General features: G+C 34.1%; 1 protein-coding gene across 4 annotated transcripts in view; it reads left to right on the top strand.

Annotated features, from left to right (window-relative positions):
- USP34 (ubiquitin specific peptidase 34) overlaps window positions 1-15,393 on the top strand; it is a 247,218-nt gene that overhangs the window by 116,487 nt on the left and 115,338 nt on the right. For all 4 annotated transcript variants that reach the window (XM_049650262.1, XM_049650258.1, XM_049650261.1 and 1 more), the window contains 4 exons: window positions 2,527-2,642; window positions 2,732-2,859; window positions 10,970-11,059; window positions 13,753-13,848. In XM_049650262.1, the coding sequence (XP_049506219.1) occupies window positions 2,527-2,642; window positions 2,732-2,859; window positions 10,970-11,059; window positions 13,753-13,848 (430 nt within the window). The remainder of the gene's footprint in view (window positions 1-2,526; window positions 2,643-2,731; window positions 2,860-10,969; window positions 11,060-13,752; window positions 13,849-15,393) is intronic.

Raw genomic sequence — 15,393 nt, 5'->3', positions numbered from 1 at the left:
CCCGAGAAATGAAAACATACGTACACAAAAAGATTGTACATTGAATGTTCATACCTGTTCCAGAATAATTTCAACTGGAATTAACTGGTATATTAACAAAATATGGTATGTTTATACAAAGTAATACTACTCATTAATAAGAAGGAAAGAACTAATACATGCAACATAATGGGTAAATATCAACATTCTAAGCAAATGAAATTAAAAGGGTGTACTACATACTGAGTATCACTAAAAGCAATTCTGGAATGTTCAAAAGTACAGTAAAACCTTGGTTTGCAAGCATAATTCATTCCAGGAACATGCTTGTAATCCAACTCGTATATCAAAGCAGATTTCAGGAACCATTGGCTCAGTTGTGATCATGTGACATTTGGTGCCACATACTATTTGTGTTGCAAGTTAAAATTTATTAGAAATGTTTGTTCATCTTGTGGAACACATGCAGAACAAATTACTCACAATCCAAGGTTTTATAAATTAGTTTATAATGATTGAAATCTTCTTAATGATTACCTAAGGTTTGGTGGTAGAGAATGATTGTAAAAGGTCACAAGGGAACATTTTGGGGTGATAGGAATGTTTTATATCTTGATTATGTGTTTACATTACACTTTAATAAAATTAAGCTAAAAAAGAAATACTAAAACAAAACCACCAAAAGACAGGCCAAGGACTGGGAGAAATATTTGGAAATTATGTATCTCATAAAGAGCTTATGTCCAGAATATGCAGGAACTTTTACAACTCAGTAGTAATTTAGCAAAGAGAGAAGATACACAAATGAATGATAGCACATGAAAAGATGCTAAAACATCATTAGTCATTAGGGAAATGAAAATTTTAAAAAATACTTGTTTATTTGAGGGACTCCTGGGTGGCTCAGTTGGTTAAGCATCCAACTCCTGATGTCAGCTCAAGTCATTGTCTCACAGTTTGTGAGTTTGAGCTTACACAGAGCACAAGTGAGTTTGAGCAGAGTAGAGCCCCTTGTGTGACCGGATCCCCCAAATGGGAGATCATGATCAGAGCCAGAATCAAGAGGGACACTTAACTGACTGAACCACTTAGGTCTCTTACCAAATGAAAATTTTTAACTTTTTTTTTTTTTTTAATGTTTATTTATTTTTGAGACAGAGACAGAGCATGAGTGGGGGAGGGGCAGAGAGAGAGGGAGACACAGAATCGGAAGCAGGCTCCAGGCTCCGGGCCATCAGCCCAGAGCCTGACGCGGGGCTCGAACTCACGAACCGTGAGATCGTGACCTGAGCTGAAGTCGGACGCTCAACCGACTGAGCCACCCAGGCGCCCCGCAAATGAAAATTTTTAAATCACAATGAGATTCTACTGCACACCTATTAGAATGGCTGAAATTAAAAAGAGTGACCCTGCTGATGTATTGTGGGGATGTAGAGGAACAGGAACTGGTACTCTAATAAACTATTGTTGGGAATGTAAAATGGCACAAACATTTTGGAAAACAGTTTGGCAATTCTTCACATGTTAAATACACATTTATCTTGTGACTCACCAATTCCAGTTTACTGAAGAGAAAGGAAAGCATGTGTCCATATAGACTTGTTACACAGATGTTTATGGCAGCATCATTCATATTAGCCAGAGCCTGGAATCTCTCAAATGTCTATTAACTGTTGAATATAACCAAAATGAAGTATTTCCATATATACTGTAATTAAAATGAATACTATATGTGCTTTGATATTGATGAACCTCAAAACATATTTTGGTAAGTGAACAAATTCAGATGTAAGGCTACACAAATTGTATGATTCCATTTACAAAAATTTCTAGAAAAGGCTAATTTATGTGGATGCAAAAATGGATTAGAGCTGAGGAATGTGATAGGAATTGTAATTAGGTATGAAGGAATGTTTTAAGGTGGTGGAAGTGCTTTAAACATTAGTGTTGATGGTTGTACAATTCTTGTTTCAATGAAATCAATGTATATGTACAATTAAATAGGGAAATTTCATGGTAAAGCTGTTCAAAAAAACAAGCATTTTTACTTATTAGAACCAGTGAAAATCTATGTAGCTTGGCACACAAAGCCTAAATTATTACACTAGAATCTTTGCATTTAGTTGAATGTTGTAGGTAAATCATCTTTGGTACAACTTTTTAAATGTAGGGGTATAAAACATTATACAGAAGGTAATTTAGAATAATGTTTCTTGGCTATAAAATTATTCCAAGAAAATTATCTTTATGCTTAATTTGAGTTTCAAGCATTTATATATAGTTCACTTGACATGTGAAAAACATAGTTACTAGAAATAATGAAGAGACTATGAGAAGAAAACTCTTCTTAAACTTTAGTCTTATCAATCTCTAAGCAACACTGCAGCTCACAAAGCAACTGTTGTGTTAATCTTGTATTGTTTTTATTTTGTGGTGTAAAAATAAATTGTTACACTTTACTTTGGATTTGTTAACATTACGAATGCTATAATTCACAATTTCAGTCAGTTGCATTCCTCTATAGTGTGTTATATTTCATCCCTTCAGGACCTGCAGTTCATAAACATCAATTCAACAGTAATGCTGTGACAGACATTAATTTGGATAACGTTTGCAAGAAAGGAAACACTTTGTTGTGGGATATAGTTCAAGATGATGATGCGGTAAGTTACTTAATAGAATGAAAAGGCTACAAAATTACACCAAAATGCAAACAGGATAAACTAACTTTACGTATATACATTTTTTGTAGGTTAATCTTTCTGAAGGATTAATAAATGAAGCAGAGAAGCTTCTCTGTTCCTTAGTATGTTGGTTTACGGATAGACAGATTCGAATGAGATTCATTGAAGGTTGCCTTGAAAATTTAGGAAACAACAGGTAAATGGGAATTTAAAAAAAATTTATATAGTAAAGTTCCTTTTGTGTATTCTTTACTGACTATGGTATGTTGGATTCATAGCATTTAATGAAACATTACCAACCAAAATTTTTGTTTTTTTTTTTTAAGTGTGGTTTTCTTACTAGGTTCGAAGATTTTTTACCTCATAGTGTTCTTTTTTTTTTTTTTTTTTTTAAATTAGACCTTCTTTTTCGGCACTTGTGACACCCTTGATTAGATATCCTGCAACAGAAACAAAGTAATAATAACAATACTTTCTTCTTGATTCTGGAAACATAGTGGTAACTGCTGTGTTTTCAAATTTCAGTTAAATGTTCTTGAGCTGTTTCATATATAAAACAACCTAAATAAGATAAATGAAGTTAAACTTAAGTGAAATGCAAACATTTTGATAATGGCATTGTTCTTCCATCTGGGTCGATCTTTTATGTCTTGACTTGTGTCATGCATAAAGAATTAGGCTGGGGGTTTTTTCTAGTTTGAATTCTGCCATGTACTTCTTACTTGGGCTAAGATGATTACCGCAATTTTTGATTTTCAGTTCTTTTTCATTGGTATAGTTTCAGGTTTCTTTTCTCTTATACTGCTTTGGTAATGCCATCTCTATTATAGGGCATTCACTTACTAATTGAATGTATTGTATTCTGTTCTGTTCATACAATGTTTTCAGCACCCTCTGCCTAAGCCTGATACAAATATTTAATTTTACTGAATGCTTTAATAAGCTTTAAAGTTTAAATGCTATAAACTTTTTTTTAAAACTCAGTTGAATTAGAAAAAGTATGTGTGACAGTTTCTGCTTTTTCTTTTAAACGGTTATATAGTTTGAACAGTTTCTTCATGCAGGTATAAGAAACCACTTAATAAATAGACCTCTGTTAGCACATCAGTTACATCACTTGACATACATTCTTTAAAAGGAATGCTTTTAATGGCTAGATTAATTTTTTTTAATTTATGTAGGTAGTATAGCAGTTAATTTTAAAATGTTAATTGTCTTTTAGACGTCTTTGTGAAACCAGTAAACAGTTTTTTTAAGTGGTTGTGACAGTCTGTATTTCCCATATGTGCATCTGCATACCCTAAGACCCAGCAGTTCCACTGCTAATTCCAGCAGTTCCACTGCTAAGTATGTGCCTTACAGAAAGACATCCAGATGATTGCCAAAATGCACATTCAAGAATGTCCGGGGGCACCTGGGTGGCTCAGTTGGTTGAACGTCTGACTTCAGATCAGGTCATAATCTCACGGTTCGTGAGTTTGAGCCCCGCGTCGGGCTTTGTGCTGACAGCTCAGAGTCTGGAGCCTGCTTCGGATTCTGTGTGTGTCTCTCTCTCTGCTCCTCCCCTGCTCACACTCTGTCTCTCAAAAATAAATAAAGATTTAAAAAGTAAAGTAAAAAGAAAAGAATGTTCATAGGTGGGGTGCTTGGAGTGGCTCAGTCTGTTAAGCATCCAACTTTGGCTCAGTTTGTGATCTCACAGTATGTGAGTTCAAGCCCCACATCGGGCTCTTTACTGTCAGTGCAGAGACCACTTCTGATCCTCTGTATCCCTCTGTCTCTCTGCCTCTCTCACCCCCCCACCCCACCCCCTAAATAAATAAATAAATAAACAAACAAACAAACAAACAAACAAACTTAAAAAGAAAGTTCATAGTAGCATTATTCAAAATAACTGAATAGTCTTTATATAGCTATCCAAGTGTCAAAAAAGAGTAGAAAGGAAAACTAAATGGTGGACTCTTTGTTGAATGACATTATAGCAGTAACATTGAATGAACTACAGCTGCATGGAATAGTATGGATGAACTTCACAGATACAATGTTGAGTGTAATAAGCCAGATATAAGAGAGTGTATCACGGTTACTCTATTTATGTAAGGTTTAAAAACAGGAAAATGATTGTATTTAGTAGTCAGGATAATGGTTACTATTGGGTTATGTAGTGACTAGAACAGAGGCACAATGAAAGCCAGATGTATGTTGGTAGTGATTTATTTCTTGATGGGGGTGCTCATCATACAGATATGTTCACCTCCTATTCTCAGTTATTAGGTATACACTTTTTCCATGTATACTTCAGTAAGACTGTGTGAAATATGAAACATCATGCAGCCTTGAAAGATTTTTTTTTAAAGATCATATCAATATAGAGGCATATAATTACAGGCTTGTCTGTTAAAAATTGCAAGCAATATGTGAGACTATAAAATGGTTAATTTTGAGAGAATTGAGTACTTTTTTTCTTCCTTATGCTTTTTGATTTTCTTATTTTTCCACAGTCATCACATCATTTAAAAGTAGGAAAACTTAAAAGGGACAGAAGGAAAAATAAGTGTGTAAAACGGAAAATAGTCAATCTGGATTTTTTATTAAGCTTTAATTTGTCCACTCCCAGATTAGTTGAAATTAAAGCATTTTTCCTTTGTTCAGTTCCTGTATCCTGATACAGTTACTTAATTAATGCTTTATTGAGTATGTTGTAAACATGATTACTGTGTTGCATTTAATTTTGCCCTCAAACTTGACTCTTCAGATGGTTGCTGTATCATGCTAGTTTTGTAGTGAACGATAGTCATATGTGATAATATTTAGAGCATAATGGCATTTTTTAGCATAGGAAATACACACCACATCCAGTGTATACCAGTTAAACTTACCAACATTATTATGCAAGTTGAAAAATTTTTGTACATCATTGGTCTGGGTTTCTTGATAAACCAGTGGTTTTCAGTGGGAGTGATCCCCCCCCACCCCCACCCCGGCAATATCAACCAAGATATTTTTTGGTCATTAACACTAATGAATGGTATTAGATGTATTACTACAGGCCAGGGACGCTGCTAAATATCCATCAATGCAGAGAACAGCCTTTCCACAACAAAAGGATTACCTGGTCCAAAATAGTCAGTAGTGGCATCTGAATTATAGAAACCCTAAAGAATATAAGAATTCTTTTTCAAATCTAGCCCCTGGGTTTACCATCAGAAAGGAGTGTTGTATAAGGATGCTAATATTAATGGTAAAGCTCTTCCTTATGTTGAAACAAATGGGCCGCTGCAACCTTATTTATCATTTTCCTGACATTTGACAAAAGAACACAGAAGTCTACTTCTTGGTGATGTCAGTTTTTTATGTACTTAAGGAAGCTTTATCTTTTTATTTTCTCTGTACTAACTTTTATATTTTCTTTGCAGTTCCTTACATGGTTTATAGACCTGTCAGCATTGTTTGTTTTTCCTTTTCTGTGGTCATATTCCAATTTATTTGATAAAATGAATCTAGCTTTTGGGGCACCTGGGTGGCTTTGTTGGTTCAGTGTCTGACTCTTGATTTTGGCTCAGGTCGTGATCTTATCGTTTGTGGGATTGAGCCTTGCATTGGGCCCTGCACTGACATCATGGAGCCTACTTGGGATTCTTGTTTGTCCACATGTGTGCACTCGCTCGCTCTCTCAACTATAAAACATTAAATAAACATTAAAAAAATAAACTTAGCTTTTTTTTTGAACAGTAATATGGGCCTATTCTCAGGAAGCATAGAGATCTGAAAAAGAAAATTAAAGCCTTCTATAAATCGCCCATAATTCTACCATTTATATGGAACCATTGTAAACACTTTTTTTAGATGCCTTGCCTAGTCTCTGATATGCAGCATGTGTGTGCTTTGTGCACATTTAGCCTCAGGCAGATTGTTTTATAAGACACAGAAGAACATTTCAAGAGTGCAGGAAGTTAAAAGTTACAGAAACACACAGTAGACTGCTTTGCAGAATGTTTTCATAAAGTGAGAGCGTGAGGCAGATGGTAGCTCCCACAATGAAAAGTCCATTTCTTTTCGGGCTTGTCTCCAAGGCTGGGTGAGATAAGACTGCTGTCCATTGAGTAGGATGGATTTAGGGGTTGGGTTGTAATCAGCCCCTTTGGTTTTTTATGTTTATTAGAAGGCATTTCCTGTACCTAGGCACCCCCTGAAGATTTGTGTCCTCCCAAGAATTGAATTGAGACTGGAATTCTGTCTCCTATGCTATTCTTGATCCTGTGTATGTACTTTATCACATATGCTTAAAATTTTTGCCTTTGTGTACAAAAGATGTCTTTAGTAAAGTGATCATGTATCAGGGGCCCTGTTTATATAAATAAAGGTTTGTATAATTAACAAATGGATGGTACTATATACTACTTTTGTTTTCTCCTCTATAAAGACTATATTACATATAGCATTTCATGTCAACTTTTGGTATATACTATAATTTATAATGACTGAAAAATAATTTTGTAGAATGCATCAGTCTTAAAACATGTAGTCCAGGATTAGGAAAAAATCATTCAAGCATAACTTTGTGAATAACATCAGCAAACGTGTTCATTCTGCTAAGGCAACATAATATTTTATTGGTGGTAATTACAGGAATATCATACTGTTGCCTAGTAATAAGCTTCTGGTAACAGCAGTAACTCTTGGATTGAAGCAAAGAGCTAGGGCATTTTAGGGTAAAACATCTTTTATTAAGTCTAAAATTAGTGTCTTGTTACTCTGGATCGTTGAACCATTTTATCCTTAAACACATTGTTGCTTATGATTGTGTTTTGGTATTTGAAATTTTCACCCTTAGAAGAAATTGTGAAATGCAGGTTTAAATATAACAGTCCTTTTTTTTATGTTGAGTTTTGTAAGCATATCACCAATCAAAACTGGGCAAAAAAGTTGGTAAGTCAGTTTAGCATGTAGTTGTTACAGGAAAAAAATCTACAGTATAATTTTAATTGTAACAGGTTGGTGTATATCTTGTGACAAAATTTTAACATTGAAATATAAATTATTATCATCACCAAATTGTCTTCCCTGATTTTGTAACTATGTTAATAATGTTCAGTCTGTAATCACTTTATATCATTTTTTCCTTTTAAATTTAGCAGTTTAAATAAAAAGTATTATTTTGGGATTATTTAGATCATTTGATCCAGATTTGGTCATTTCTTAGAAACTATTAATAGTGCTTTAAATGTATGTATTTTATGTTCTTAGGAAATTAAAAAAATTTTTTTTAATGTTTATCTTTGAGTGAGACAGAGCGTGAGCGAGGGAGGGGTAGAGAAAGAGGGAGACCAAGAATTCACAGCAGGCTCCAGCCTCCGAACTGTCAGCACAGAGCCCAATGCAAGCCACAAGATCATGACCTGAGTGAAAGTCACACACTCCACTGACTGAGTCACCCAGGCACCCTGATCAACTTTTAAAGAAATGTTTTAGTCCTATAAAATGTAATCTCTCCCTGATAACTCACAGTTTATAAATTGTCCTATTTTTCTGCACTCCTATTTTTGGTTATTCAGTTATATGAACCATACCATTATCCATCCACTCATCTAAACCAGTATCTACTCAACCCCTGGCTCCCTATGCATTATTGTCAAGCAACATTACATTTCATGAAATGAAAACATGTTTATTGTAAAAAATTTGGAAAGTAAATTTAAACAGTCTAAACCTTTAACACCATTGACTGCAAGAAATAATAAGATTTTCAGAAAATATATACCTATTGCACACTATAAGACTTGTCAATGTCTTCATAAAGTAAGATATATCTCTTTCTAGATTTTGTTTCTTTGTATTTTAAAACCATTGTTAAAATCACTGGGCAAACAATTTTGAAATTTGCTTTTGTGATTTTAGATGAAAATTTTGTAGCTATGTTAATTTTCAGTCTGTAATCAGACTGAAATTTTTTTTTCTTTGTGATATCTCTTACTGATTTTATGCTTATAAAACCTCAGGTCAAGTTAATATGTATCTTTTCATTCTATTTTTTTATATCTTAATTTTTCTAAAATTTTGTCAAGAGCTTTTAGATAAAAAATCTAAAATTGATTGCTCCTGATTCTCCATGGTCCATTTTTCCAATTATCATTATTGTGCAACTTGTTGAAAAATATTAAAAAGTTTAATGTTAAAAAACACACTTAAATATTTAAATGTTTTTAAATATTTAAAGAATATTTACTTGACACTTAGTGGATATTAGTCACTTACTGTCTCCATGACTCAATTATGTACTCCTTAATCTGTACCAGTGTGGTTTTGATCCTTTAACATTCTATTAATATGCTGTTTCTTTCGTCATCTGTTGGTATTTTTTTTCTGTCCTCATCCTTCATGACTGTATTAGTATTTTACACTTGCTCTTCCTCCTTCCTTGAAAATCTTGCCTTTAAGTTCTTTGCTAGATCATTATTTTAGATAATCTATATTCATTGTGCACCATACGCAGGGTTTTTAAATGAATAAGACAGTCATTGCTCTCATCAAGCACATAGTAGTGGTAGACACATTAAGGGATTATTCGTTAGGTGATGATGAATGAAAGAAAATTGGGAAGGAATAAAGAGGTTTCCTTGGGCAGTGGAAGAGTGTTGAGGGTTCATCCTCTGTTGACAGTTGAGGAAACTTGAATAAAGCCAGGGAAGGAGTTGTGCACTAGGGATAATAAAGAGGAAAATTGGAAGGAAATTCCGTTAGACTGATAAGAGAAATGGGTCCAATCACACACGGCTTTGTACTCCCAATGTAATGCAAAAAGATAATGCATTTCTCCAATTTTGGGTTTTTATTCAGAAACAAGAAGTGTTTGGGGTATCTGGCTGGCTCTGTTGGTAGAGCCAGAGTCGTGATCCAGGTTGTGAGTCGTAGAGCCAGGTTGTGAGTTCAAGCCCCATGTTGGTCATGGAGCCTACTTAAAACAAAAACTAACTAACTAAAAAAAAAAAAAAAAAAAAGAAACAGGAAGTTTTCTTTTCTAATTTCTCCTACTTGGTATTTACCATGTTTCTCTTCCATTCTGAAGTGCAGCCCTACACTCTGATTTTCTTGGTACTCTTCTCAAAAAGAGTAGGCATTTTGGGGAACTTAACTTATATGGCATACTTTGCTCTTTTTAAAATTTTTTTCATGAAGTAAGATAAGCCTTAAAAAAAATTCACTATATCATTGGAGTTTGTCCTGCTTCTTTTAAGGCTCATGCAGCCGACCTCCTTGCCTATTGAGACTTCTGGGATGTGTGCATCTCTATCTTCCCTGTACCCCTTTCTTTCAGAAGATAAACACTCTCAGATCTACTTAAAGTTGTAGAGTGATTTCATAATCCGTTTTTTGCTCCTTCATACTTGAGGTATATGGTTTGTTTCCATTGTTAACATGGCTCATAATGCAGTGATTTTCAACTTGGGTGCAGATCATACTAAGTGAGAATTAAGGAGAAAAGGATAATTTGCATAGTTTAAAAAATGCTCTCTATATTCTTGCTGCTCAGAATGTGGTTCACAAACCAGTTTGAGTATCACTTGGGAGGTTAGAAATGCAGAATTTCCGGGGCGCCTAGGTGACTCAGTCAGTTGAGCATCCGACTTTGGCTCAGGTCATGATCTCACGGTTATTGGGTTCGATCCCCACATCAGGCTGTGCTGACAGCTCAAGCCTGGAGCCTGCTTTGGATTATCTGTCTCCTTCTTTCTCTGCCCCTCCCTGACTTGTGCTCTGTCTCTCAAAAAAAAATAAATGTAACAAAAAAGTAAAAATAAATTTTAAAAAAAGGAAACGCAGAATTTCTTACCTCAGACCTGCCAATCAGAATTTGCATTTTAACAAAATTCCAGGTGAATCAGCGCACATTAAATTTTGAGAAGCCCTGTTCTAGGTAACTTACTTACGCTGCTCGTCCCTATTTTCCTTGATTAAGTTCTCAGAAGTACCCATGACTTCTTAATTTTTTTTTTGTTGTTGTTCATGAAAGTATTCTTTATTTTTAAATGCTCTTCATTTGTTTTTCTGCTCAGGTATTTATAGTGTATTTTACTTTATTTTAGATTGGGATTTTAAAATGGGTTTCTTGCCCTACTGTATAAAATAAATTTAAACTTTAAGGAAAATTTTTTCAATGTTATATAAGAAATATAGTTATAATGTAAAGTTCATTAAAGTCCTTTTGTATTTAAGATTTTTAATAGCTGAATTTCTGTAAAAAGCTAGAATTAGCAATAGTATCTAAAATTGTTTTATCCTATAAATACCTGTTTTTGCTGTTTCAGATCAGTAGTAATTTCACTTCGTCTTCTTCCAAAATTGTTTGGTACTTTTCAGCAGTTTGGAAGCAGTTATGATACACATTGGATTACAATGTAAGTAAATAAAAGAAACAAAAGTATTCATTTAAAATTTGTTTGATTATCATAGTCCTCAAAGTCCCATGGAGATTTTATTACTATCAGGAAGAAAATCTGACTTTTGTTTTCTTTGTAGTTTAAGAAAAATCCTGTAGTAAGTAGTGCTCTAATTTTAGGGTGAAGTTTTGTAGTATATCTGCCAAAGTAAAGGACTCCTGAAACAAGAGACACACTAAAATAAACAACGTAGGGTGCCTTTTATTTTTCTCATTACTAGGAATTGATTATAGACACTACATCATGTTAGGGATAATTTCGACACCACCCTGTTACTCTTTCACATTTACAGAGAATTTAGGATTAATGAATGTTAAAGAATGTTTTCAAGGGTAAGTAGTTTGATGTGAAATTAGTCCAAGCTTTGGTAATATTCTTGAGAAAGTTGGCTAACAGGAATTTCATTAATCTGTAAGAATGTGTTTATTTGCTTTATTCAAAATAGACTTTTGGAGAGATTTCAGGGACATTTAGATTTTAGGAAAAATCTATTGAGGGATTCATTTTTGAGGTCAAATAAGATAACTTTTTACCTAATTTCTTCTCACATCTAAGATTAGCTGTTAACAGCACTTGTTTGCTTTCAAAGTGAATATCATTTAGAAAAATTCTTAAGACTTCATGGTAGTTCTAAATAGGATGAAGCCCTCAAAGCCCTTGCTGTTTTTTGCTCTTTTAAATGAGATATATTTAACCTGAACCTCTATTAAAAAAAAAAATCCTCTACTTTTAGTTAATATTATAGTATGACTCTAGTGACAATTTAATTTGTAAGTATAGGGAAGGTCTTTCAAATACTTAACAGAGGCATAGGGAAAAGCATTTAGCATACTTTAAGTATAAGAAGAATGTGAATCTAGTTTCATTGACTCTTCGAATAGTTTTTAAATGGTTGAATGATAGAATTCTGATGTATTAAAAGGGATTTTACTTGTAGCTAACCTGGGTAAGTTGGTGACATATTTGAGATGTCATTTGAGGAGATTTATATTAAGGAATAACAAAGAATTACATCTTACAGAAGTGGGAAACTTTGTATGGTCAGTTACTTAACAGGTACCTGAACCTAAGTGTATAGAGTTAACCCTTTTAGCTTAGTCCTTAAATTAATTGTAAATAAGCTCAGTTGATGGCATTTCACAGGGTTTCCCTCCTGAAGACTGGATCCTACATCTTCAGTGGATCACTTAAAAGAACTCTGAGCTCCTGGGGTTAGTTGGCAGCAATAATAACAAAAAAAATCCTGTGAATTTATGTGCAGCAACACTCAACATTTGGTATATATTATCTCTTAAATTCTTATGGCCCATATTTTACAATTGGAAATTGTTATTCCTTATCCACTTAGTAAATCTTCCGGTAACCAGCAAACAGACTTCAAAAGCTTAGGTTACTTGCCCAAAGCCATGCTGCAAGTGTATTGGAACTGGTTTCAAACCTGAGGCTTACTGGATGTTTTCTGTGTTAACTTCACCTTCATCAAGGGATTGTAAAGGCGAGAGTAACTTATTTTGAAAAGAGGGCTATGGCAAAAATATGTAAATTTTATCAGAAGTTTTGGAATTTTAATACTTCCGTACATTTTAGCAGATACATTGGTAGTATTATGTGAAATGCATTCTGTTAGTTATGGATGCTGTGGACCCTGGGCTCTGTGATTGTATTTATCACTTTTCTTTTTTTTTTTTTTTTTTTTTTTTTTTTTTTATTTTTTTTTTGGGACAGAGAGAAACAGAGCATGAGGGGGGGAGGGGCAGAGAGAGAGGGAGACACAGAATCGGAAACAGGCTCCAGGCTCCGAGCCATCAGCCCAGAGCCTGACGCGGGGCTCGAACTCACGGACCGCGAGATCGTGACCTGGCTGAAGTCGGACGCTTAACCGACTGCGCCACCCAGGCGCCCCTTCTTTTTTTATTCTAGTGTTTGTAGGTTATTTTGGAGTTTAATACCTGATTTTTTTTTTTTTTTTAACAAATACTCCACAATAACAAAGAGAAAAATCAAGTGACTTAGTAAGGTTATGTTGTATGTGTACTCTATGCCAGGCATTCTGCTAAATTCTAAATAATGACCAAGGCACATAGTCCATTCTTGTATGGACTGAATCCTACTTTTTTTTAATATTAACTCACATTAGTCATTTATAATTAACACTTGTCAGACATTTTATCCTCTTCATAGAGATTGAATATTTTGAGATTAAAAAACAATAATGGGGGCGCCTGGGTGGCTTGGTCGGTTGAGTGTCCGACTTCGGCTCAGGTCATGATCTCACAGTCCGTGAGTTTGAGCCCCGCGTCGGGCTCTGTGCTGACAGCTCAGAGCCTGGAGCCTGTTTCAGATTCTGTGTCTCCCTCTCTCTGTGACCCTCCCCGCTTCATGCTCTGTCTCTCTCTGTCTCAAAAATAAATTAAAATGTATAAAAAAAATAATAAAAATAAAAAAAAACAATTAAAAAAAACAATAATGACATTTTAATTCATAAAAATTAAGACCTATTGCTTTGTATCTTTCACAGTTTAAATATAAATAGAACCTGTAAATTTTTGGTAATTAGAAGAATTTTTAGATCTATATTTTTTTCTTTCCTAGAATAGATTTATTCTCTTCCCCTATGCCTTTAAAATTACTTTTGCTTTCGTTTGGGACAGGTGGGCAGAAAAAGAACTGAACATGATGAAGCTTTTCTTTGATAATTTGGTATACTATATTCAAGCTGTAAGAGAAGGAAGACAAAAACATGCACTGTAAGTATTTAACTAGGTTAGTTATGTTTAAATACTGATTGTCTTTTCTCTGAAAGATAATGTCCCAGTACTTTTATTCCTTTTCTTTCATATAGTAAATAAATGTGATGAAAATTTTAGTTGTAAAAATTTTAAGAGAAAGAAAGGCTCTTTTTTGTTTTAGTTGGAGAATTTTATAACGTTATTTCTATAATTTTTACCCTTAGGGACATGTAGGTTGTATAACTTTTGGGGGTTGATTAACCTTCACTGTTTAGTTCTGTTCAAAGTCATTGTTTTCAGGAATTAAAAATTAACTCCCCGCCCCCCTCCCCCACCATCAGCAATATCCTTGTGTTACTATATTAGGGCATTGATGCTGAAATTTTAAAATATTTCATCATTATGTGACTTTGGATAAGAATTGGTAGAAATGGTTCAGTGGTATAATGGTATTTAAAGCTTCTTACAGGGACATGTCTGCCGAGAAGGAAACGTAAAATTCAGAAGGCTTCTGCTTATTAGTCAATTGGTGGAGATTGATGGCTAAGTTGAGAAAACCACTTTAATGTCAATATCAGCTAGCCTTAGTATTTATTGAGAAAATATTGATGTAGAAGACTTCCACATAGATGAAAACTGAGCAGACTGTTCAGAAAATTCATTCACCTTTAAGGCGTACTTACCTCCAAAATTGAATTATTTTTCCCCATAAATCCATTCTGTTTCCAGATTTTACTATGTCCTTCAGAGTCCCACCATCCTCTCAGTCACCTGACACTTGGAGACTTTGGGGCCTTTTTTGTTGTTGTTCGTGTTGCTCTGTCATTTCCAAACATGAGAGATGATGATGATAAAAATAGCAGTGTTCATTGATGTTTACTATGTGCCAGATACCATTTAAGTATTAACTTCACGATATGCAACAACTCATTTGAGGTAGGCAGACTCATTTTAAAAATGAGAACATTTAAGCTATGAGATGATAAGTAACTTGCCCAAGGTCACACATTTTATAAATAGTGGCACCAAGGTTATAATTCATTTTATAAATACATTTTATAAATACTGGAATAGTCTGCTTTCTCTAATATTCTTGAGTTCTGCATTATAACTGTCGTCATTGTCTAGTTATCTTAGTGCTAAAATATATCCCATGTCTTTTCACAAGTTGACATTCCCACAGACACTGTTCCAGGCCTATTTTCCAACCTCTGGATCAGGCTTCTTGCCTCATTCTCCCCTATGCTCATTAATTCCTTATCCTTATTTTATTAGGAATGTAATACAGTACTGGAAGAAAGTACCTGGGCTTTTAAATCATACAGACCTGAGTTTAGATTATGAGTGTATTGTTTTGACATTATTTTGATTAGTTCCCTCCCTAATAGACTCGAATTATTTACCTCATGAGTTTTTTTAAGAATTAAATGAAATAATTTAGTAAGTTGCACCTGGCACATAGGTTATCTATAAAGTATAGTTACCTGACTAAAACAAACTATGGTATAAAACAGACAAAGTTGCCCTTTACCCTCATCTAGATTCTTCACCGTATAAAAAATA

The sequence above is a fragment of the Panthera uncia genome (genome assembly GCF_023721935.1).
Source record: "Panthera uncia isolate 11264 chromosome A3 unlocalized genomic scaffold, Puncia_PCG_1.0 HiC_scaffold_11, whole genome shotgun sequence".
NCBI classification, from domain to species: domain Eukaryota; kingdom Metazoa; phylum Chordata; class Mammalia; order Carnivora; family Felidae; genus Panthera; species Panthera uncia.
The sequence above is the reverse complement of the archived record's forward strand: the minus strand, read 5'-3'. Positions and strand labels throughout refer to the sequence as shown.